The sequence below is a fragment of the Miniopterus schreibersii genome (genome assembly GCF_964146895.1).
Source record: "Miniopterus schreibersii genome assembly, chromosome: 7".
In the NCBI taxonomy this organism is placed as follows: domain Eukaryota; kingdom Metazoa; phylum Chordata; class Mammalia; order Chiroptera; family Miniopteridae; genus Miniopterus; species Miniopterus schreibersii.
In genome coordinates, this window is record NC_138108.1 from 49007370 (window position 1) to 49030013 (window position 22644).

The 22644-nt window shown below is 36.4% G+C and overlaps 1 protein-coding gene across 1 annotated transcript in view; it reads left to right on the plus strand.

The window, feature by feature from the left end:
* The first annotated feature begins 3372 nt into the window (after nt 1–3372).
* Nucleotides 3373–22644, plus strand: part of FAP (fibroblast activation protein alpha) — a 66146-nt gene continuing 46874 nt past the window's right edge. The window contains exons 1-6 of the mRNA XM_081143325.1: nt 3373–3666; nt 3992–4076; nt 16314–16409; nt 17268–17362; nt 18269–18343; nt 20049–20101. Coding sequence (XP_080999451.1) covers nt 3661–3666; nt 3992–4076; nt 16314–16409; nt 17268–17362; nt 18269–18343; nt 20049–20101 — 410 coding nt within the window. The 5' untranslated portion in view covers nt 3373–3660. The remainder of the gene's footprint in view (nt 3667–3991; nt 4077–16313; nt 16410–17267; nt 17363–18268; nt 18344–20048; nt 20102–22644) is intronic.

Genomic DNA, 22644 nt, shown 5'->3' on the forward strand with positions numbered 1-22644 from the left:
CAGATGAAGACCTTTAAACTGCAGGCACCATGTAACTATTGCTCTGATTACTAGACCCCAGTTCTGACAAAACTAAGTTAATATTTTGGGCACTATCCCTCTAGAGTAACACTGTAGACTTTTGAGACATGCATAATGATGTCCTCTGAAGATGGAAGGATTGTACAAGTTTTGGTTCTAATGATTCTATCATCACACCCTTAAGATGCCTCTCAATAGAAAAATCAGCGAGATGTCAACTAAAATTTTTTGCAATTCATTTCAAGAATATCACAAAGAAGCAGTGCAATATAGTAACACTGTCTCATGTTGTAATCTTGGACAAGATGCCTAAATTTTCCTGAGCTTCATTTCTCAGTCAGTAAAGTGAATTTTGCTATGAGTCAAATGAAATAATGTATTAAAGCACTTAGTGTATAACAACAGTAAACAGGAAATTTTTATTGAATCTGAGGAATTAAAAGGGCAGGCATGGCCTTCTTGGGAGCAAACTCTTATTTTAAAGAGTATAAAATCAAAGTTTATGTTGGCTCTACTCCTGCCCTCGTACCCCTTACTTATCACTTGTCTTTAAATAATCTGTCTTAGCTTTAGGTAAATAAATGCATCCCTTTTTCTTTATCTCCCTACTCCCAGATAAAAAGACAACATCCTTATTTATGCCTCCAGCATGGTCTTACTTTAGCAATTTAGTAATGTATAGCTGCATGTGTTTTCTGGGAAAACAACTAAATCAAAAGAATTTTTGGCAGACCTACAATGGCTATAACTAAATAGTTCTCTATTTAGCTCTCTTAGAAAGTTAAGGATTTATCTTCTACTTAATTTACCCAGAGTGTAGTCATATTCCAAAGTAAGCCTTATAAAGTCCACCTCTGGAAAAAGCTCAGTTGAACATCTACTATCTCTACTATCCTAATGCTTGCTCTCAAGTATTACAGGCCAAAGTCTTGCTTTCCATTTCTGTAGCATTCTAATAGATACACAGTTGTTTTCTGAGAAAAGTTCCAGTCTTGACAAAAACTAGACTTGAGTTAAGGATTGCAAATATGTGCTATGTGTACATTCTGTTCGTCTTCCTGAGTTCATGCAGAAATCAACAACCAGTCAGGGCACTCTTTCTTACTAAGCACAAACCCAGCTTCAGGTGCATTCTCAGCAAGAGCTCCAGGAAGTGAAAAGAAAAAGTATGTAGGAACTTACCTACCACGATTGTCCTAGAACGTAAGCTCTCTGAGGACACAGACTGAGACCATGTCATTTTTTCCCCCCAACAAAAATGCCTACAGGGTGTTAACTGTATAAAGTAAGAATAGTAGTCAGTTTCTTTAATGTTTAGAAAAAAGTGTTAGCATTAGCATTTTCATTTTGACTTTAAAGGGAGAAAAAGCTAGTAAGACACCCTAATATAAAAGAATCCAATTTTTTTTAGGAATCCTTGCCTGGCGAAAAATTGGAACTCTTATACATTATCTCAAAAGGGTGGAGATGTATTGCTCTGTTATAAGCAATATATTGTTAATCCATGAAATTAAATGGAAAAAACTCTTGACATCTTTATTTCTGTAGTCAATTTCATTCTTCTTAAAACAGATCATAACAGTAAGTTGCAGTTTGAATCACCCAAACATCCAAAAAAATAAAACAATCTCCAAACAAAACAAAATAAACATGTTTTAGAATCATAATTTCTCTCCTCATTAACAGTTTCAACTTAAATTTGTCTTTCTTAAAGCACCCTGATTTCTTCATGGAACTGTTAAATGAGTCTCCTGTGGATGCCCACACTTGACTACAAGCCTAAGTGGTACACAAACCGGTCACATGTCAGTACATTTTTAGTTGCTAGAGCAAATAGTATCCATTTTAATTATACCTAAATCACTTTTTACAGTCAGTTTTTCTTCAGAGCATACAGTCTTGGAAATAACCCACTAAAAAGTGCTTGTGGACTGTGGGGCATTGGCAGGCTGGGACAGAATTTCTGAGAACACGTTCTGTGAATTTTCCAAAGAAGGCAGTCAATGTGAGAGGACCCACATGGGAGCAGTTCACTTGGGACCTGGTTGGTGGCTTTTATCTTTGACTTGAGAATCTTACAATCACATGGAGATGCCCCCCAGTGTACAGCATAACTTGGGTATTACTCTTAATGATTGCTTCAGTTTGTAAAGAGCTGGCCTCATCGACTGCAAAGGAGGGGCCTCATCTAAAAGCAGGGTGGCTATATCTCTCTGCCAGTAAGTGCTTATTAATGACTCATTTTCCTCAACAGAATTTTCATAAGGCTGGAATTCAGGGAGGGCTGTCTGGAGAATGTCTGAGAGGAAGTTCACAAGCCACCATCCTGCTGTTTGCTGGAGAAAGCCTCCTGTGAGAGCCAGACCAATTGAAAAGGCAAACAGCAACAGATTTCAGTAACGTTTCATTATCTTCCATGAACAGGCTGTGAAAGGGCACCCTGAAGTTTGTTTTAGTCAGGTTGAGAGCATTATAAACTTCCAAAGGAGAAAACTATTAGTGGAAAAACTAAAGACACAGTAGGTTGATAACTGGGTTTATGTGGAGCCACAGACTCTATCCATGTGAATTGTATTGAATCAGCCAGAATTCCCCAAGGAACTGTTGTATGTATGCTTTCAATTCGCTCACCCATTTTACTGATCTGTCAAGGTGACCAACTGCTTTGAAATTATGGGGATTTAGCCAAAATGAAATTGTACATAAGACTCCCTTCTCTTTTCAAATGTTTTTGTATTTATTTTAAAGGCTTTATAAGTACTAAATGTTCTCCTCTCTCAGAGGATATTCTGAAATGGAAGCAAAAATATCACTTTTGCAAAGCCATTTCATTCTTCCAAAGGTCTGCTGGTAAATTATTCTTACTGATCTTTCCATCTTTCTGGCCTGTGCATACACACCTAACCCATACTAAATTTCACCAGATGGCATTTTATTTCTTTAAAGGAAAGCAGTTCTTGGGTTTAGACAGTTGAATTTTTAAACTTCTGTATTTACTGAAAGTGCATATGGTGCTATACGGACAAAGAAATTGTGCTGAAAGAAAAACATTTCTGTCTCCAGTACCTCACAGTGTCTCAGAGGAAGAAAATAGTGCAGTTACATTTCTCACAAAATCTTACATGGCTGTAACTTTCTCCCTCTCCTCAAAATTAGAATATGTATAGTGTACATACCTGGAAGTTTGTATTATTTTGAATATTTCTTTTGGTTGCAAATAGAAAGATTATATGAAACCCAAGAAATTGCCAAAGTCATCGGTGAGAAATTTCTAGAGGAAAATGAAACAAAACTAAACTTGTAAAAAAAAAAAAAAAGGTTACAAACCTCTGTATGTCAACGTAAGCAGATGTTGGTGTAGAATTTACAAGGATGACAAGGCTGCAAAACCTCCCTTGAGCCACTCACGGTTCATTTCAAGGCCAAGAACGCCCCCAAAATCTGTTTCTAATTTTACAGAAATCTTTTGAAATTTGGCACGGTATCGAAAAGTCCGTGGAAAGAAAAAAAACAACAACCTTGTCCTAACTTCGGCTTCCAACTCCAAAGACAGACTTGCTTCCTTTCAACGGTTTTCACAGATCCAGTGACCCACGCTCTGAAGTCAGAATTAGCTAACTTTCAAAAACATCTGGAGAAATGAAGGTCAGTATATGCAAACTCAGGTGCTGCTAACGTGCGGGCCGGCAGAATTGAGTGCGAACAGTGTTTTATGTTGTTTAGAAGGTGAGGATTTGTCCGTAAGTATGTACTTCCTGGAGTGGGTTGGGATTGAGAGATTGTTCTAAATATACTGTAGAAACATTTGTCCTTCTGGAGCTGGAAAGATTCCAGCAATTATAGCCAGACCAGCAGAAGACAAAAGTTTTGTGGGGAAGGAGAAATAAGATTTAACTGTGAACAAAATCTTGCCTTTTCTACTACTCAGCAGAAACTGTGTGTATATCTAATTCTTTTTAATTCTATGTAGACATGGTTGAAAATTGTATTTGGAATTGCCACCTCTGCTGTGCTTGCTTTACTGGTGATATGCATTGTCTTACGCCCTTCCAGAGGTAAGAATTTTTCTCTAATTTGCTCTGTTGTCCTTGGAAAATGCACTAACACGTGGTCATGAGTGATTGAACATTTCCTAAGTGCTTATTTTCCAAAGTAAGTCTGTTATTTCTAAGAAGACTTAAAAGCTCACAGATATGTTCTCGTGCAGCCAGAAATTATAAGGAATTTAAGGCACGAGTAGAGATTCCCAGTATTATTTCAGAAACAGAAAAATCTAAGCACTTTCTGTATCATTCCCACCACTCCTCCAAATGTATGCTAAATGACAAGCTTTGACAGGCCTGCAGAGGCAATATTTTTAACTAACATTGCTTTTCATTGTTGGATTGCCTCATGGAAAGTAAAAACGAATATGAATGGAAAAATTAAAACAGAACCTATATGTGTGTTTTTTATTACGAGTTTTTCCAAAAAGTTTGGAAGGGAGTCCAGAATAGAGATCCTGAGTATAGCTGTATAGAAAAACTGAAATTGTTGTTCTAGATGCAGTAGCAAAGTGCAATTAAATTAGAACACTAAATATTATTCATCGAGTATCATGTTTAATGATAAATGACTTCTTTTAAGAAGGGTTTAGGTTAACATTAATCTACCTTTGCTGAAATTTGGAAGATAATATGGACTGATAGTGTAGCAGTTTAAATTTATATTAAGGTTCTATTTATAAATTATCCAGCAATAGTAAAGGAATTGGTTTCTATGAAACTATTATGAAGAGAAGCTCAAGTTCTAAAACAGGGGAAAAATACAATAATAACAGGGGTCTAGGGAAAGGGAAAAAGGTTGTACCAATATTATTAAAAGCTTGTAATAGCTAAGGTGGGAAATACCTTTGGTTAAAAGTTAACTGTCAGTAAAGGAAAATCACTGACAAACCTTTAGCTAAAGAATATGAGTCCTAAATGATCTATTGCTTTGAACATTAAAATACAGAAAATATTTTGAAAAATTCAAAATGCTCATGGGATTTTCATAGGATTACAAAATGAAGAGGTTAACCAATAACATGAAGGCAATGTACTTGTATCTTCAGTGTTAATTTTCAGTCCATTTCCCGCTCTCTGCCAGCACACAGTTATTCTTAGGCTGTTGAGATGTATTGTGTGCATCCATATTTTTTATATTTTTTCAAGTTAAAATTGTTTTCAGGTCAGTGTTTCACCTCGGTGGTTTGGGTGCCATATTTCTCTCATACCAGAAAGTGTCAGGTGACAGATTTGGTCCCACTGACCCATTAAATGCTAATCCATTCAAAATTAGCTCCTGATTTTAAAAGAAACTCCCTAGTACTTGCAATTGACACTTTCTCCCTCAAAAGTAAATATTCTGAGGACAAAAGTGTATGAACTAAATTGTAAGCCTGCTTCTGTGTCCACAGGCAAGGATAGATTGCCTTTGTACTTTGGAATTTGAGCCATAATTTCTAATAAGAAATATACTATAATTATACCTTTACAAATAATATGTAAGTATGTACCCACATAGATACTTATGTAATCATATAGAACCCCAATTCTTACTTCCTCTCCATGTTTAGACATATATAATATGCACATAAATGCATGTATTAAAATATGTATATTATACAAATCCTGTGTCATTTAAAACCTAATTTTCTGTTTCAACCAATGGGATAATTCTCAGAACAAAGTAGTCTCCCTGACTGAGTAAAATAATCAAATTAAACTTTAGTACTCATTCAGAAACAGAAAAATTATTAAAAACTTGAGAACTATGTTTTTTGTCCATAATATCATTCTCTTTCTATTCTAAATTGGCTGAAGAACTTCTCAGAATGCCACTTAAATGACTTGTACAGGGGACCGTTCACTGCCCTGCTCTCCTGAGCAGACCAGGGCTGCAGCCCTCCTTCCCTCCAGGCAGGGTATAGCAGCCCTGATGTGAACTGGGCCTCTGACTCCCCTCCTTCCCTCACCCCACTCCTCAGTCACCCTTTGTCCAGAGCTGCAGGTCCAGTTCTCACTCTCACAGCTGCCCAGTGCCTGGTGAGAATAGGATCTCAGGTGGGAAGGCGGGAGAAGGGAAGGAGGAAGGTGGAGAAGGAACAGAGAATTCAAAGCGAGAGAAGCTTCTAGTTGGCCTTCTCAAGCTTCCTCAGAAATCCCTTTACCTCATATTTATGCTAGATGCCCTTGTGTTCCTAGCCCAGGATTATGTGCTAACCTAACATAAGAACAGTCTTCTTCTGTGAAACTTAAAGACCCCCTTCAGAAGCATTCGTTTGTTTATTTATATATTATGGAATGAGGTCCCACTGACTACCTGCCTGTCATTCTGTTGGGGAAACAAAGGTGCAGCAGTGACTTTCCCTCTGAAAGTCAGGGTGAGAACCCAGCATGGATGCATGGCCTTCACCACCAATAGGAGATCGGGATTTCTGTCGCTCTCCACCAGGCCTAGGTGAAAGAAGAAAAGACAGGGGCTATTCCATGGAGAGAGAGGTCCCAGAACACCAGCCTCAGGATTCGAAGAGCTGTGGAGAATTTAGGTGGAATTTTAGGAACAAACAGGAAGATGTAGTGGTGAAATGAGAACAATCCATCTGGATCACTCACATAGTAATAAAAATAAGAAACAATCTTTTTTTGGAACTTTCAAAATGTCCCATTTTTATTTTCACAGAATGGAAAACATGTATGGGTTTCCACCCCCCAGTCCCAGGCTGTCCTCCTTGGCCTCAGATATTCCCCCTCAGCCGATCCCTTTTCTAGTCTCTTGCCTCTGTTCTCTTTCTCTGGTCTTCCCAAGCATCACCTCTTCCCTGGTGAAGATGCAACCAGGCCGAGAATGGAAACTGAGCTTCACACCTTTCCCTCAAGTTCGTCAACCCCAAAGAGAAACACACAGGCCTTGTTTCAAGAGATTTACAGAGGTGTCAATAACAAAAAACAAACAATCAGAAAACTCCAATTGGAAAGTGACAGGGGCTCCAGCGTTTCCAAAGTAAATTCTATATGGTCTTGCTTTATGATTTACAGTTTCTGAATTCCTGGATCTGCCTTTGTGAAATTCATTTGTGAAAGAAAACAGAAGAGTTATCTGCTCTCTCTTTGAATTCCATTGAGTGTAGAGTTTCTCACATGGTGATGAGCGAACATTCAATAAATGCCAGCTATTATTTTTCTACAATTTCTAACATGCAGTGGCTACTTAATAAGTGATAACTAGAATTTACTGTGTACTTCATCGTCATATAAATACACACACAAAGATGAGAACCAAGCCCTTCTGTGTGATAGATTTCAATTTCAACAATGTTCTTAATTCTGAGGGGTGGGGTCTTTATCCTTGGGTATCATTCCCATTCTTATTCCCCATTTCCTTGATCAAAAACAACAAATAGTTTTTAGAAACTTTTTTGTACAAGGAACTCATAAGAGACATCAGCAGTTCTGAGGCAAAAGCAAAAGAGAAGACAGGAAGAGAAAAGATAAAGGGAGCTGGGGGAAGGGTGGAGTGGAGAAAAAGTTGAGTGAAAGAAAAAAAAGAGAGGGGGTTTGCAGTGTGGACAAACCATAGCGTCTCCTGGGCACTGCCTGCGGTACCTCTTTGTGAAAGGAGAACCACTTAGTCTAGCCTCTTGCCTACCTATAAACACTTTGCCTTTTATTATTGTTGTTTTGGGCCTGCTGTGTGTTATAAAACTTTGTATTAGTAGCCAATTTTTAAAAATCATAAGATTTCATATAAATATTTAGATTTTTGGCTTCTCTTTAAATATTAGATCTGGCAGCATTGGGCCCATGGTAATAGCTGAGAAGCAGGTGTCTTTAGATGGGCAATGCTTTCTCCAGTTTGCCACAGCTCCCACCACTTTCTATTTTATTATGTACAAGATACCATAATACCATAAGCATTCATAATACCTGCCTGACTTCTATAAACATTGGATTTTTAACCCTTGGACTGAAAAAAAAGTATATGATGCCTCCTGAAATTAAAAATAACTATCTACTGAATATGAAAAAAACTGAGATTAGCATCTCATAACCATCAGTTATCCACAATGTCCAGTCCACTGTGGCTCCTGGACACTTTGTCTAACAATTATTTATTTATTTATTTATTTATTTATTTATTTATTTATTTATTTATTTTTATTTTTCTTTAATCTTCAGCCTAGGATATTTTCCCTTGCTTTTCAGAGAGAGTGGAAGGGACCTGGGTGGGGGGAATCGAGCCTGCAACCGAGATACATGCCTTGGCTGGACCACTCCTGGGACCCTTACGTCTGCGGGCTGATGTTCTAACCACTAGAACAGGCTAGGGCCAAACCGGCTAGGGCCCAACAGTTATTTGTTAAGTACCTTCCAAATATCAGCCACTGGTCTAGGGCATGAATGACAAGGTCTCTACCATTAAGAAAGAACAGTTTGATCATAAACAAGTAAACAAATTAGCAAAATATTTCAAATTCTTAAAAGTGCTGTCAAGAACAACTGGAGTGAGGGCTGTATTAGGTACTTAGGACTGCAATTGCAAAATATCACAGACTGGGTGGCTTACACAACAGAAATTTATTTCTCATAGTTCTGGAGGCTGGAAGTCCAAGATCACATGTAGACAAGTTTGTTTTCCCGAAAGGCTTTTCTTCTTGGCTTGTAGATGGCTGCCTTCTTTCTGAGTCCTCACATGGTCTTTTCTCTGTGCACATGCTCTCCTGGCGTCTCTTCCTTTTTCAATAAAAACACCAGCTAAATTGGATTAGATCTCTGCCACTATGATTATGCAAACTTAATTACCTCCTTAAAGGCCCTATTTCCAAATACAGTCATATTGAGGGTTAGAGCTTCAATTTAATGGGGATACAATTCAGTTCATAACAAGGGTGTTCAGGGAAGGCTTTTCTGATATGATATCTGAGCTGAGACCTTAATGACAGGGAGAACATGAGCTGTGAGGTAAATCTTCCATGCAGAAGGAAAAGCAGGTACAAAGGCCTAGAAGCAAGAACGTGTTTGGAAAGTTCAAGGAACAAAAACGGACTGATAGCTGTAAGGCCAAAATTATGTAAACAAATGAATGCAGGAAAATATGCACATGCATATGTATTTATGATTAGAGACATATACTGGGTGGGGAAAATGTAGGTTTACAGTTTTCATATGGAAAACAATACAATAATTAATAACACACGAATAAACTGTGTTTCGTGTACTTAAACTGTAACCTCCTTTTGTCCCACCCTGTATATAAATTATAGTAATTGCTTACTTAGCTAAGTAATGCCTTATATAATTTATTTCAGAAGATATATAAAATCAGAGACAATTTAGATAGAAAACAACATTTTGTAAAAAAAAATAGCATTTAGATTGTATTTTAGGCAGAAATCCTTTGTTGTTATTATTGTTACTATTACTACTACTATAATCTCAACAACTACTTTTTATAAAAGAAGATGTATGTGAGATGAAACCATCTTCAAAGGAGATGAGAACATGTTTTTGAGGCTTGAAATCTTCCCAGTATCAACATTTAGAACTGTGAAACAGACTCCTTCAAACATCTTAAGAGTTTTAAGCTTATTTATTCACTGTTCTTTTGGAGGAAATTATGGGGAAGTCTAAAGGGTTTAGAAAGTTCATGAACATAAAAGAGCTTTTGAGTTGAGGGTAAATAAATCAACTTTGCAGATTATATTTCTCTAATTTGCACTTGGATTTTAAAATCACAGAAGATGAATCTTGGCAAACTTTCTTTGAGTTTTGCCAAATTCTAAGTAACTTAAAAAATAATCCAAATCTTTGGATGATTTCCATAATGCAAAGGAGGTTACCTGTCTCTGATTTCTAAAGCAAGCTGTGTTAAAATTTATACAAGAATATCTAGTCATAGATATACCTTGAGAAATACGTGTTCTAAAGCTCAAACCAGAGATGTAGAATCAGAGATAAAAGTCCTTAAGAAACAAAGAAAGTCATACAGAGCTTTAAAATATAGCAATAACTAATACAGTAGGCACAAATTGAAATGATATTTTCATAGGATTATCAAATATTAATTAGCTTTAAAAAAATGTATTGCCTATTTTAAGCAGAAAGAACTTTATTTTATAGTATCCTGGGGAACTAACAAAAATTATGTAGTATAAACAGAATAACTTATCCTTTTTAACCTTTATTCCTATTAATAATAAAAAGAATAGAATTTCTTAGTGTCTAAATTAAATTTTTTCATGTAGATTATGATTTTATACTTGGTAGAAAACGTATGTGATAGGGCTCTTTAAAAGAACAGAATACTCCTGGCTCAATTGGTTGAGTGTGGTCATGTGCACCAAAAGGTTGCTGATTCGTTTCCTGGTCAGGCACACCTGAGATGAATGTTTGTTTCCTGTCAGGGCACATATGGAAGGCAACCAACCGATGTTTCTCTCCCTCATCGATGTTTCTCTCCAACATCGATGTTCTTCTCCCAATCTCTCTCTCTCGCTCTCTCTCTCTCATTCTCTATCTTTTCTTCTCTTTAAAGCATGTCCTTGGGTGAGGGAAAGAGAAAGCAAGCAAGCAAGCAAGCAAGCAAGCAAGCAAGCAAGCAAGCAAGAAAGAAAGAAAGAAAGAAAGAAAGAAAGAAAGAAAGAAAGAAAGAAAGAAAGAAAGAAAGAAAGAAAAGCATAGAAAGACTGTATGTCAAAAACCAAATAACTTAGCTGAAACAAATTTTCAAAAATATACAAACTACCAAGATTTACTTAAGAATAAATGGAAAACCTGCATTGAATTATAACAGAGATTTATTTAGTGATTTCAAAACTCCCCCTCTCCCCAAAACACACGCACACAACCTCCCCGTGACACGCACACACACAAAACTGGCCCAGATGGCTTCACTGGTCGACTCTATCAAACTTTCAAGGAGAAATTGTTACCATTTCTTCACAAACTCTTGCAAAAAATAGAAGAGAAGAGAACTTCTCAACTCATTCCAGAAGGCCAATATTACTGTGATACCAAAACCATACAAAGATAGAACAAGAAACGAAGTTATAGACCAGTAATAGTTACAGACCAATATCTCCTATGGAAAAAACAAAACCATTTGTGTGCCTATTTTAATAAACCATATTTTCTTATTTAGTTTGTGATAAATATTAGAGCTAACATCAAATGCCTCTGCTCTGACACTTATTCCCAATTTTTCACGACTAGAAAGTTAAATGGCAGAAATAGAAACAATCTTAATAAAGAATGAGCACAAAGTTTTTAGAAAGAATTGGAATAGTGAATCATTACTTGTGAATCGTTTCTGTGAATTGTAATTTCTTGAATTCATAATTGAAATAATTTTCAGCTTGCTTTAATAAGTTGAAATGCAAATAATAATAGTTAATTACAGTGGTTAAGTGGTGTATGAGGAACTGTGCTAAAGATGGGCCAAATTAACTATAACGACACTGTCAGTAATTAAGTGTTAATCAAGTAAGTATCAGTTACATCTAGACGACAGATATGTTTTCAGAATTCATTTCTACTTATGCTCAAATATTTAGAGTTTAAAAATTATACATATCGCTTTGGCTGGTGTGGCTCAGTTGGTTGAATGTCGTCCCATGCACCAAAATGTTGCCTTTTCAATTCGCAGTCAGAGCACAAACCAGGCTGCAATTTCAGTCCCCTAGTCAGGGTACATGCAGGAGGCATTCAGAGAGATATCTCTCTGTCACATCAATGTTTCTCTCTCTCTCCCTCTTTCTCTTCTCTCTCTAAAAAAATCAATAAAAACATATTTTTAAAAAATTATACATGACAAAACTAAACTTTCAAAATAATACAAAGGGGGATGAAAATCCAATTATTCATTCAATAATTATTAGTGGCATCTTCTTCAGGTTATTGGAACTTGTTTAGTGTGATTGATATCATAGAGATACATTTTATTATGATTTATACACACACACACACACACATTTGTGACACTAGAAAACAAGACCCTCAGTGCTTTCCCTGCAATCTTGCTTAAATCTGATCTTGGGCAGAATCAGTCCCCTTGTCCTTTCTCCATTCTTCAAGGATCACAGAGGGAATGTACTTAAAGAAGAATCCAATTGGGCATAACCTCAAAAAAAACACACACACAAAAAAAACAGTGAACAAAGAGGACTGCATAGGGAAATAAACATTACAGGAGATCATTAGCATTAGTTGAAGGTGATGATCAACACTTAGTTATGGGGGGGTCTATGTCCATGAGATATGGATTGGATTGCTGGGCAGGCCATGACCACCCACCTACTAAGAGTTTATAGTCAAGGAGCGATTCCGATGATAGGCTCAGGCATACAATGAAGTATACTTCACTGAATAGATTCAGTGAAATCACCAAATTTGGGTTCTTTGCAGAAGAATCCCCTGGGGGGATTGGTAAAAAATGAAAACTACCAGGGCCTCATTCCCAGAGATTCTGAATTATTAGGTTTGAGGTAAGGACTAGGAATCTTTTTTTCAAACAAGCACTTCAAGTGACTCCAAGGACTAAATTTGGATATATTTTTAAATGAAAGCATGTCCAGGTTGAAACTTACAACATGGACAGGAGGATAGAGAGCAAGGGTGGGTATGTCTTTGGGGGAAAATTAGTGAAAACAAGTTAACATAAAATCTGTCAAGTTGATTTATTTTTTTCATTCAAAAAATATTTATCATGCTCCCACCATATGTAAAGCATTGTCCTAGCTACTGGGCATAAAATAGTGAGAAAAATCAAACACAGATTCTACTCTCATGTGCCTTATACAATTCACATACATATAGAGACAAAAAATGTTTATATTCAATAAACTGAGATAGCAATAAGCCAAAAGCATTTTCATAGAGCTCAATGGAAGGTCATTTCTGCTCACGGCTGATCATAGGGGTCAGTCAGCATTGGCAGTGTAGTAAAACATTATTACATTTTAATCTTTCTAAATATACAAAGAACCAGAGCTTGGATGGGAAATTCTAAGTAAACTTTATGTTTTATAACTCTGAATATGTGACCTAATGCAACATCTCAGAGCAGACACATTACTTCATTACACTTATGAACACGCGGTAATTTTCAGTAGAAAGAGAAGAATGACTAATTGAAAGCCTTCCCGTTTGATTTGGTTTCATTCTGCGCCCCACCCAACTCCAGCATAATCACACCTTCTGAGCCTTGCCTGAACCACATGTGAGGTCAGGAGTATTCGCCTAACCCAAATCTGTGTTTGAACCCTGTTTTCTCAGAGATAAGGCTGGCTCCTCTGGGTGTATTTTCTGTACATCTACTCATTACTTCTTGAGTGTTGGTGGGGCTTATTATCATCATGGCAATTAGTAGTATAATTAATACATGATTAAAATTGCTATGCAGATAATTTGAGTCATAATATGACATATGCTTAGTTCTCTATATAGATTATCTAGTAATTTTTGGTATTCACAATAAACGAATTCACTGAATTTTATATCTTGTATGTTCCAGATTGTTTAGACACAAATTAAATTTATCTCAAAAGGAAAATATTTTTGCCCTGGCTGGGTGGTTCAGTTGGTTAGAGCATCATCCCATATGCCAAAAGGTTGCAGGTTTGATTCCAGGACAGGGCACATACCTAGGTTGATGGTTCAATCTCTGGTAGGGTGTGTAAGGGAAGCAACCAATCGAAGTTTCTCACATCAATGTTTCTCTCTCTCCTTTCATCTCTCTCTAAAAATCAATAAAAACATAATAATTTTCACTGCAAATAATAATGCTAGTATTTCTCCTTGACAACATTAGAAACAGATTGCAATTTGTCCTTAAGAGAGTTAAATAACATTGAATTAAAATGCTCAGCAATTTTTCTAGTGCTATTTTAGTAAAATTGTCTTTTATTCATTTATTAGGAATTATAAAATCAGTGATATGAATTTTGCACAAAATCATTTAATTAAATAGAAAAGCTTTCATTATAAGTAATCATATGGCATGTTCAACCTCAGGATGCAAAAAGAATGTAAGAAGATGATCATTTTAAAATAGAGAATAAACTAATGTTATTAAGTATTTACTATTTGGTTGCAAAGGGGCTCATCAGTAACTTGTGTTCTTATAGCCACCAGAGTAATTTAAAATATATATATGTATCTTAATTGATTTCAGAGAGAGGAAAGGAAAGGGGGGGGAGAGAGAGAGAGAGAGAAACATCAATGATGAGAGTCATTGATCGGCAGCCCCCTGCACTCTTCTCGACTGGGGATCGAGCCCACCACCAGGGCATGTGCCCTGACCAGGAATCGAACCCCGATCGCCTGGATCCTAGGTCGACGCTCAACCGCTGAGGCATTTCCAGGCCGGGCGAATAATTTTTAGTAAATTAAGAAAATAATTCATGGTCCTAATCAATTGTGTGGGGAATACATACTTCAGTGTTAATCAATTAAAAAAGCAGAAGACGCTATTATCCAGTTAGTCAATTGGCTCTTTTCACATGGCAGTATATTTATGTAACTATAAGACTGGTAGAGTATATTGTGCCTCAAATTTAAAAATCTAACATGGTAGAACTGAAAGGTATTATCAACACTTTCTAGTCCAGTCCTTTATATTACAGGTGAGAAAGCTGTGATGCCAGAGATTGACTTACCGAAGCCGTAGAGGAAATAGCAGTAGATCATTCTGTAAAGAAGAGCGCACAAACCCCATCCATCTATCCCTCCATTCATCCATCTTTCCATCCTTCATTTCATATATGCATTTATTCAACAAGTATTTATTAAATGCCTATTATGTGTTAGACACTAAGGATGTGATGAGTAAAACTACACATACATAGCCTCTGTTTCAAGAAGACAAAGGGAGGTGGAAAAATATTAATAAAATAATCACTCAAGTACATACATCATCACAAACCAAGACAGATGCTCTTTTAAAAAGAACATAGCCTGTGATAATGTGTAATAAGGGAGCCAGACCTAAACCAAAGGGTCAGGAAGGGTTTCCCAGAGAAAGTGGCTCTTATATTGAGTACTAAAAGCTGAACAGAAGTTATGAGAAGAAGGGAGAGGGTGGGAAAATGTGCCAAAACCCTGGAGAAGGAAATGAGTATTTGAGGAACAGAAAACCTAGTATGTTTGGAGTCTAGAAAGCAATGAGAGAGGGACAAGAAGGGGCTGGAGGGATAGGCCCCAGACCAGCTAGGGCCTATAGTCCAGGCTAACATTTTTGGCCTTTATTCTAACAGTCATGGAAAGATATGGAAGATTTTAGCAGGAAGATGAAACTCTCATATTCAACAGTTTTATTTTTACATGGGCAAATATGAGATTCATGCATGCTATTCAAGGTATAGGACATTTTTCTAAGTTTTGGTTCTGTAAGTGATGGCCTGGAGAAGGGGGTACAGCGGGAGGGGTAGAGAATGGCAATACAGACATGAGGGAGATGGAAAGTTGGTTTCCATACTATCCATTTGACACATCTGACTGTCTCAGGGCTCTGAGAATACTCATGTTAGAAAAACACAATTGGGCAATTTAAATATAGGTGAAATTTGCTCATGGTTATAAGCTACCTTAGGTTAGCTTTTATATGAAAAAATGTCTGTACTCTTGGAATTTCTAAGATTATTTGTCCAGATGATGTGGTTTTCTTTTCTTCTGATCCACTTTCTGTTTAAACAATCCATAGTCAGGATAAGCAATTATCTCTATTCATTAAAGCCTCTCTTGAGATGTCTGAAGGTAAGGATTCTGGCTGATCTCACCTGACCAACTAGGCTGCTAAATACATCATTTATAAATCAGTAGAAATCCAAGCCAAGCATATGTGAGGAAATGTAGTAAAGTGCTTAAGAGGCTAGGTTTTTAGTCAAACTCACACGGTCTTCAATCCCAGCTTTGCAAGGCTTAGAGTTGGAACCTCACTTTAGTTTCCTTCTTAAATATCTCTAACAATTCTTCACTGACTGAAGAATAATGACCCCACTGCCCAGCATCATCCCCCTCCATACCCTGCAGACTCTTCAATACTTTCCCACCAGTTTTCCCTTCCAGTCAATCAAACCATCAGCCTAAGCCTCAGTTACCCTGTCTATAAAAAAAGGAGATGATACTTTACCTATTCAGACAGGAGTTAAACAAGTGTTTTTGCAAATGTCAGATCTTTTTTATTATATGAGAAAGAACAGATGAGAGAGAGGCTTAGAATTTACCTGAGTTATTAGTCTTCTTTTTTATAATAATATGTTTCTTCTTCCCCCAAAGATCACAACTCTGAAGGAAATACAAGAGCACTCACACTGAAAGATATTTTAAATGGGACATTTTCTTATAGAACATTTTTCCCAACCTGGATTTCAGGTAGGTGAATTATTTTTTTTTACTTTTGGATTAAAAAAAAAGTATGTTTTTGCTTTTAGTGCCAGTGCATCTCTATGGTAACAGAAGCTATATCAGTTAACATGGGGGGAAAAAGAGCAATTATTTAGATAAATCAAGTGGCCAGCAAAGCACTTTTGATGGAACCATTTAGACCAGATTTCCCCTGAAATAATGAGGCCAGAAAAGCTAAGAATTGTTAGAATAACCTGAACATATAGTATAGCTTTTCAGAATGGAAGATAAGTACTTATTTAAGAGAGGTCATAAGAATTTTACCAAAAAAGAAATCCATTGTTGATCTGGATAATCACAAAAATGGGCAAATTCTATCTAAAAACAAATCCTTTAAGGGCCATAAAATTGATATTTACATATAGTTTTATAAAGTAGGATGTTCTCAAATAAGGCTAATCAAACAAATAATAAAGTCAAGTAAATTATTTATGACAGTATGGTTTGTCTAAAGTGCCACTAAACAAAATAGAATATTTTTCATTTTTCTCTTTAGAAAAATTAAATGTATTTTTGTTGCAAAAGAAACTTAACCATTTTAAACTAATTTATCCTCTTTGTAACTCAGATAAAATCCAATTTTATTCCAACACCCTGAACTGGTTAGAATAGGGCTGCTACTAACAGGGCTTCTTTGTGGAAACTAGGAAAAAGTATTCTTTTCTCCCTTTACCATTTACTTACTATTTAAATCTGACAAAGTAATATGTGCTGGACAAAGAAGAAAAACAAAGTAAGCCTGTGAAATAAGAGTGGTGTCTCTGTTATAAATGTCTTTTCTGTTAAGGAAGATTATTTCAAGTGTTGTTTTCTTCTTGTTTAAAGGGCAAGAATATCTCCATCAATCTACAGATAACAATATAGTATTCTATAACATAGAAACAGGAGAATCATATACCATTTTGAGTAATACCACCATGGTATGTACCCAACGTCATCTTCCTCCTCAAAAGCCTTTGCCAGCTCTTCACTGATCAAGAAAGAGTCCCAACTCTTCCCAACTGATCTGGACCCCACCTGCCTTCTCAGCTCCATCCCCACTGTATTTCTTTAATTCTCTCTTCTAGTCACACTAAACTACTGCCCTGCCCTCCTCTAAATCACCTAGCATCTTTCTTCCCCTGTGGAAATAATACGGTATGAGGTAAAAGTTAAGAACTCAATCCCTATAGTCAGGCGAACTAAGGTTCAAATCCTGGCTCTGTCACTTACCAGATGTGGAAACTTGGGTAAGGTTCCACACTGCACTAACATCATCACACTTCAGTTTCTTCTGTAAAGTAGGAAAAGTAACACCTCTTTGGATTAATATAAGAATTAAGTGAAGCAACATTTGAAAGTGCACAGGACAGTGCCCGACATAGATAAATACTCAGTAAATGGTAGCTGCGATTCATAGGCACATGGTACTTGCCTCTCTTGGACTCTGAATCCTTCTCCTTCCTCTGCCCTCAAGAGCCCACGAATCTTTCAAAGCCAAGCACAGATGGCGCTCTCCTCTGTGCAAGTGGGTTCAATCGTTTCTTCCTTAAGGCTTTTGGCATGCTCTATGTATATCTCTTTTATAAAACTAATTTGTAATATGTTGTTTACAAGTTTAACATTATAAACTTCTTGAAATCACAAAGTATGCCTTTATTATATTCTACTCCCATAGTGTCTAGTAAATTTCTTTGTATATGGTAGGTACTACATAAACATTTAAAAATTGCATTGAAGATGTATGCATGCGGGATATATCAAAGATATGATATTCTGTTAGAATTATGAATTAACATGGCTCTGTTGTTTTTTCTGCATTCTAATCATTTTTTTCATAATTACAGAAAAGTGTGAATGCTTCAAATTTTGGCTTATCACCTGATCGGCAATTTGCATATCTGGAAAGTGATTATTCAAAGGTATTGCCTATTTAATTTGGGTGTATCTGATTATATCTCCTACTAATGCACAGTTTGCTTTATAAATGTAAGAAGAAGCAAGAGTCTGTTTTTATCTCTAAATATTCAAGAAGTTAATGTGGACTCTAGATGAGCCCAGAAAGCATAACTGAAAAGTAAACAAATAATTTAGCTTACTTGTTGGGATATCAGCAAGTGGTAGAAACTACCTTCCTTCGGGGAAAAACACTTTGTTTGGGGGCACTGATATTTATCAAAAATGGGTGAATTATCCTTGTATTTCTAAAGCTATTTGAAATCATAAATTATTAGTTAATTACTACATTTTAACCTCATAAAAGTTTATTATGATTTAAAATGAAAAAAATCAAGATGTAACTTATTTAACTCACTTGCCCAAGCAAGATAATATTCAGTCAGTGGTAGACCAGGGTTTAAGCCTGTGTCTTCAAAGGCCTAGTGTAAGAGAATCCACCAAGCCAGACCATTTACTCTTACTTAATTTTCCATTTCTGAAGTTTTAGGGTAAGTTAATCAACTTATTTTTTTTCTACTTACACATCTTCAAGATGATCTTAATTTTGCAAAAGGTCAAGGGAATTTACTATTGAATTAAACATCTAATAATTACTTTTAGATCAAGAACCTTTAGTTTTACCTATCATTTTCATATCCTACTTGAGATGCAAAACTCCCTTAATATTCAGAATGAAGCCCGGCCGGGTGTGGCTCAGCGGTTGAGCGTTGGACCTAGGATCCAGGCGATTGGGGTTCCATTCCCTGTCAGGGCACATGGCCGGTTGCAGGCTCGATCCCTAGTCGGGGAAGTGCAGGAGGCAGCCGATCAATGACTCTCTCATTGTTTCTATCTCTCTCTCCCTCTCCTTTCCTCTCTCTGAAATCAATAAAGATATATTTTTTAAAAAATTCAGAATGAAAAGTTCATCTTGCCCCTTCCTGTTGTTCAGTCAACTGATTATTTTCCATAGGACTGGGTCCTGGTACCAGCTCTCTCCAGAAAGACATGTTTCAGCCTTCTGGCACTTCTTTGCCAAGAGTTTGAACACCTTTTCAAGGCATGAAATCCAAAATAATACCTGCATTATTCACTAACCACAATATAAATATGAGAAAAAAAAACAACAGCAGTTTTTTAAGGAGGGATTATGAGCTATATATGTCCTTTTCCCCCCCAATTTCTATTAATTTAAAAAACCATACTCAAAGAAAGGCAAGCATTTTGCAATAAAATCATATGTGGAATGAAATTCTATTTACCCCCTTTTAATGGATATCATGATAACCAATTACTCAGGTGCAAGGTAATCCTCATGGGCCATGGAAACCACAGTGGTTTTACTTCAATCAAGGTAAAATATAAAGGGAAAAGTCTTAGGCTAGACTGTGTCAAAGAAAAACTTGTTACCTTAAGAAAGGTTTTTCTTTGAATATGGTTCCTTTGGAGTGAGGGTTGAATCACTGCTGAGTTCTGGAACTTGGACAAACAGCACAAAAGTCTACAGTAAAATTATTTAAATGAAGACTAATTAGGAATTGAAACATAACCTTCCTGGTGCCCTGTGAAAATAGTCCTTTTATGAAAGGACTATTTCAGAACCTAGAATCGAATGATCTATGATTATACATTCCTGATATAAGCTTTTAAAAAATTAAAATTTGTGTTTGCCTCTCTTCTTTCTGACAGCTTTGGAGATACTCTTACACAGCAACGTATCACATCTATGACCTTAGGAATGGGTAAAATTTCATGTCTACTTATGAATACTACTTAAATCTAATATATAGATGTCTTCATTCCAAACTCTGATTTGAGGTTGACTCCATTATCTCCATTAGCTTGCTCCTTACTTCTTTACAATATATGTGCACTCATAAATTAAGAAATTCAAGGAAATATTTCTATGTAATATTCATCTTTTTGCTTGGCTAATATTTTGCATTTTTATACACAATATATTTCCCCCCTAGGTTTGAACACCAAATTACAAAAATACTATTTATGGATATAAACATATGTAATAAATGTACGTTTTTAGGAGGGTGGCTATTTCATTGGAAGGAAGCAGAAGGGAAGGAAGCACAGCATTAGTTGTATCTGAACATGTACCCCGTTAGTCAATTTTTAATTAATTTTTTTAAAAATTGCAAAATGTTAATTGTCATCTATTATATTATTTTCTTTCTTTATTTGTATATTTAACTATTTGAAATATTTACAGTTTCAAAGAGAAAAAAATGAATGAATAAGTCAGTAGGAGAAGGACTGAGAAAGGGAATTCCTGGCAGACGGAATATTATGTAAAAGCACAAAGGGAATGGAGAGGGTGGAGTGTTCAGGAAACTGAAAGTAGGTCAGTTGAGTTGAAACTAGAGGAGAGCTTGCTGACTGCTGGGCGGTGGTGTAAGGTTGGGAAAGAGTTGAGGCCAGGAAGTGTGGGCCAAATAATAACGAGGAAACTATTAAAAGGAGTTTAGGTTTCATTCTGATGACAATAGGAAATCACTGAAGAGTTTTAAATGGGAAATGACATGATCACATTTGCACTTTAGAAAAATCACTTTGACTAAGACTGGACAATGAATTGGTTTAGTTACTCATCTTAATGTGATATCCTATTTGTGTTATATAAAAGGTAAAAATAATTATATGTCTTGAAGAGGTATTAAAAATCTTATGGTCTATTTCCCCCTTTGTTTAGCAAGAGCACAAAAATTCAACAAAATACTTATCTACTTCTTTTAAACTTTCTGATCTCCTTAAGCTGTCAAATTAAGAAACAGGAACTGGCACGTAAAGTAGAAACTAAAGTCATCAAATGCACTCTTTCTCTTCTTTGATCCACTGTCACCAAATTCAAGAGATATTTATTGAGCACCTACTTTGTGAAAAGCATATAGGGAAGGATACAAATGAGCTCAAGGCACCAACCCTACTCTCAAGAAACATTGAGACTGATGAGGAGAAAACCTACTCTTTCAATAAAATTAAGAAATTGTACTGAGTTAATTAATGCCTTAGGAAAAACATTAATCACTTTCTTATTTTTCTTTTAAAAATTTTGAAAATCTCCAAGTCCTACCTATGTTGAAGTTTACCAAATTACACAGAATTCCAAAAGAATATGGCAATACTATTTTAATCATGGTTTACATAAGCTTTAAGGCCTAGAATAATTTTAAATATTTAGCTTTTGTGCAGTGAATTTAATCAAATCATTGTTGTTGGAGTTTTTCCTTCACAACTATTAATTTACCAGATTGATTTTTTTGTTAGGTAAATATACAGTAATTTAGAAAGTGAGGGGTGACAAATTTGTTGAGATTCAAGACAAAATTGCATATGACTAACAAAGTCTTCTACGTGCCTCGGAAGAGTCTATAAAAATCCACAGAGAAAATGAAGATGGTTCTGGTTTCAAGGAAGGGAAGGAATACTGAGGAGATGACAGCCTCCTCCACTTCCTCTCATTCTGTTAATTATTTATAAAGCACAAAAAATGGCAACTGTGGTGACTTGCCAGTCATGAAGAGACTGTGTGCTGAGATTTTCAGCTTGGCACTGTCTACATATTGCCTAGATGATTCCACAGCATGTGCCAATGTCAGGAAGCATTACAATGTCAGAGGTAACAGGAACACTGGCGTGAGACAGGATTGTAAACCAGGTGAAGAACGTTTTCTCCTTGGGTCATTTCTTTGCCTGTGCCCTCGTATGTGTTTCAGTTTGTTCCAGACCTTCCAGGGGCCTGGTGCTCATGAACTGCTCTCTGGCAGTCAGGATTCCCATTGCGGTACCAATGCTCTTCTTCCCCCATGGGCGCACCCTTTCTCCAATCCAAACTGGTCTGTCCAGTGCCGTGTTCCCCCATTGTTCGCTAGGCCTCATGCTGCATGACCTAATCATTTAAATCAGGGTAATGTATATTACAACTCTTGACAGTTTCCAAAGTTTAAAACGTGTCAAGTATATGTTAGGTCCAGGTTGGAGACATTGTTTTGGAGAAGGAAACAAGGGAGTTTCTTCAGGCTTCTCACACTACACCTGGGAGGTAGGTCTCTTTCCCCCCTCATTTTTTTGAGATTTTAAGCCAAACTGGTGACATATGCCAGGGAGCAAGATTTCAAATGTTCCCCATGTGTGTCTTGCTTTGGGTCTCCACAGAAGCATTCTTTTTCTTTTTTTTAATTGAATTTATTGAGGTGACATTCGTTAATAAAATTATACAGGTTTCAGGCTTGCAATTCTGCAGTATATCATCCGTATATTGTACTGTGTGCTC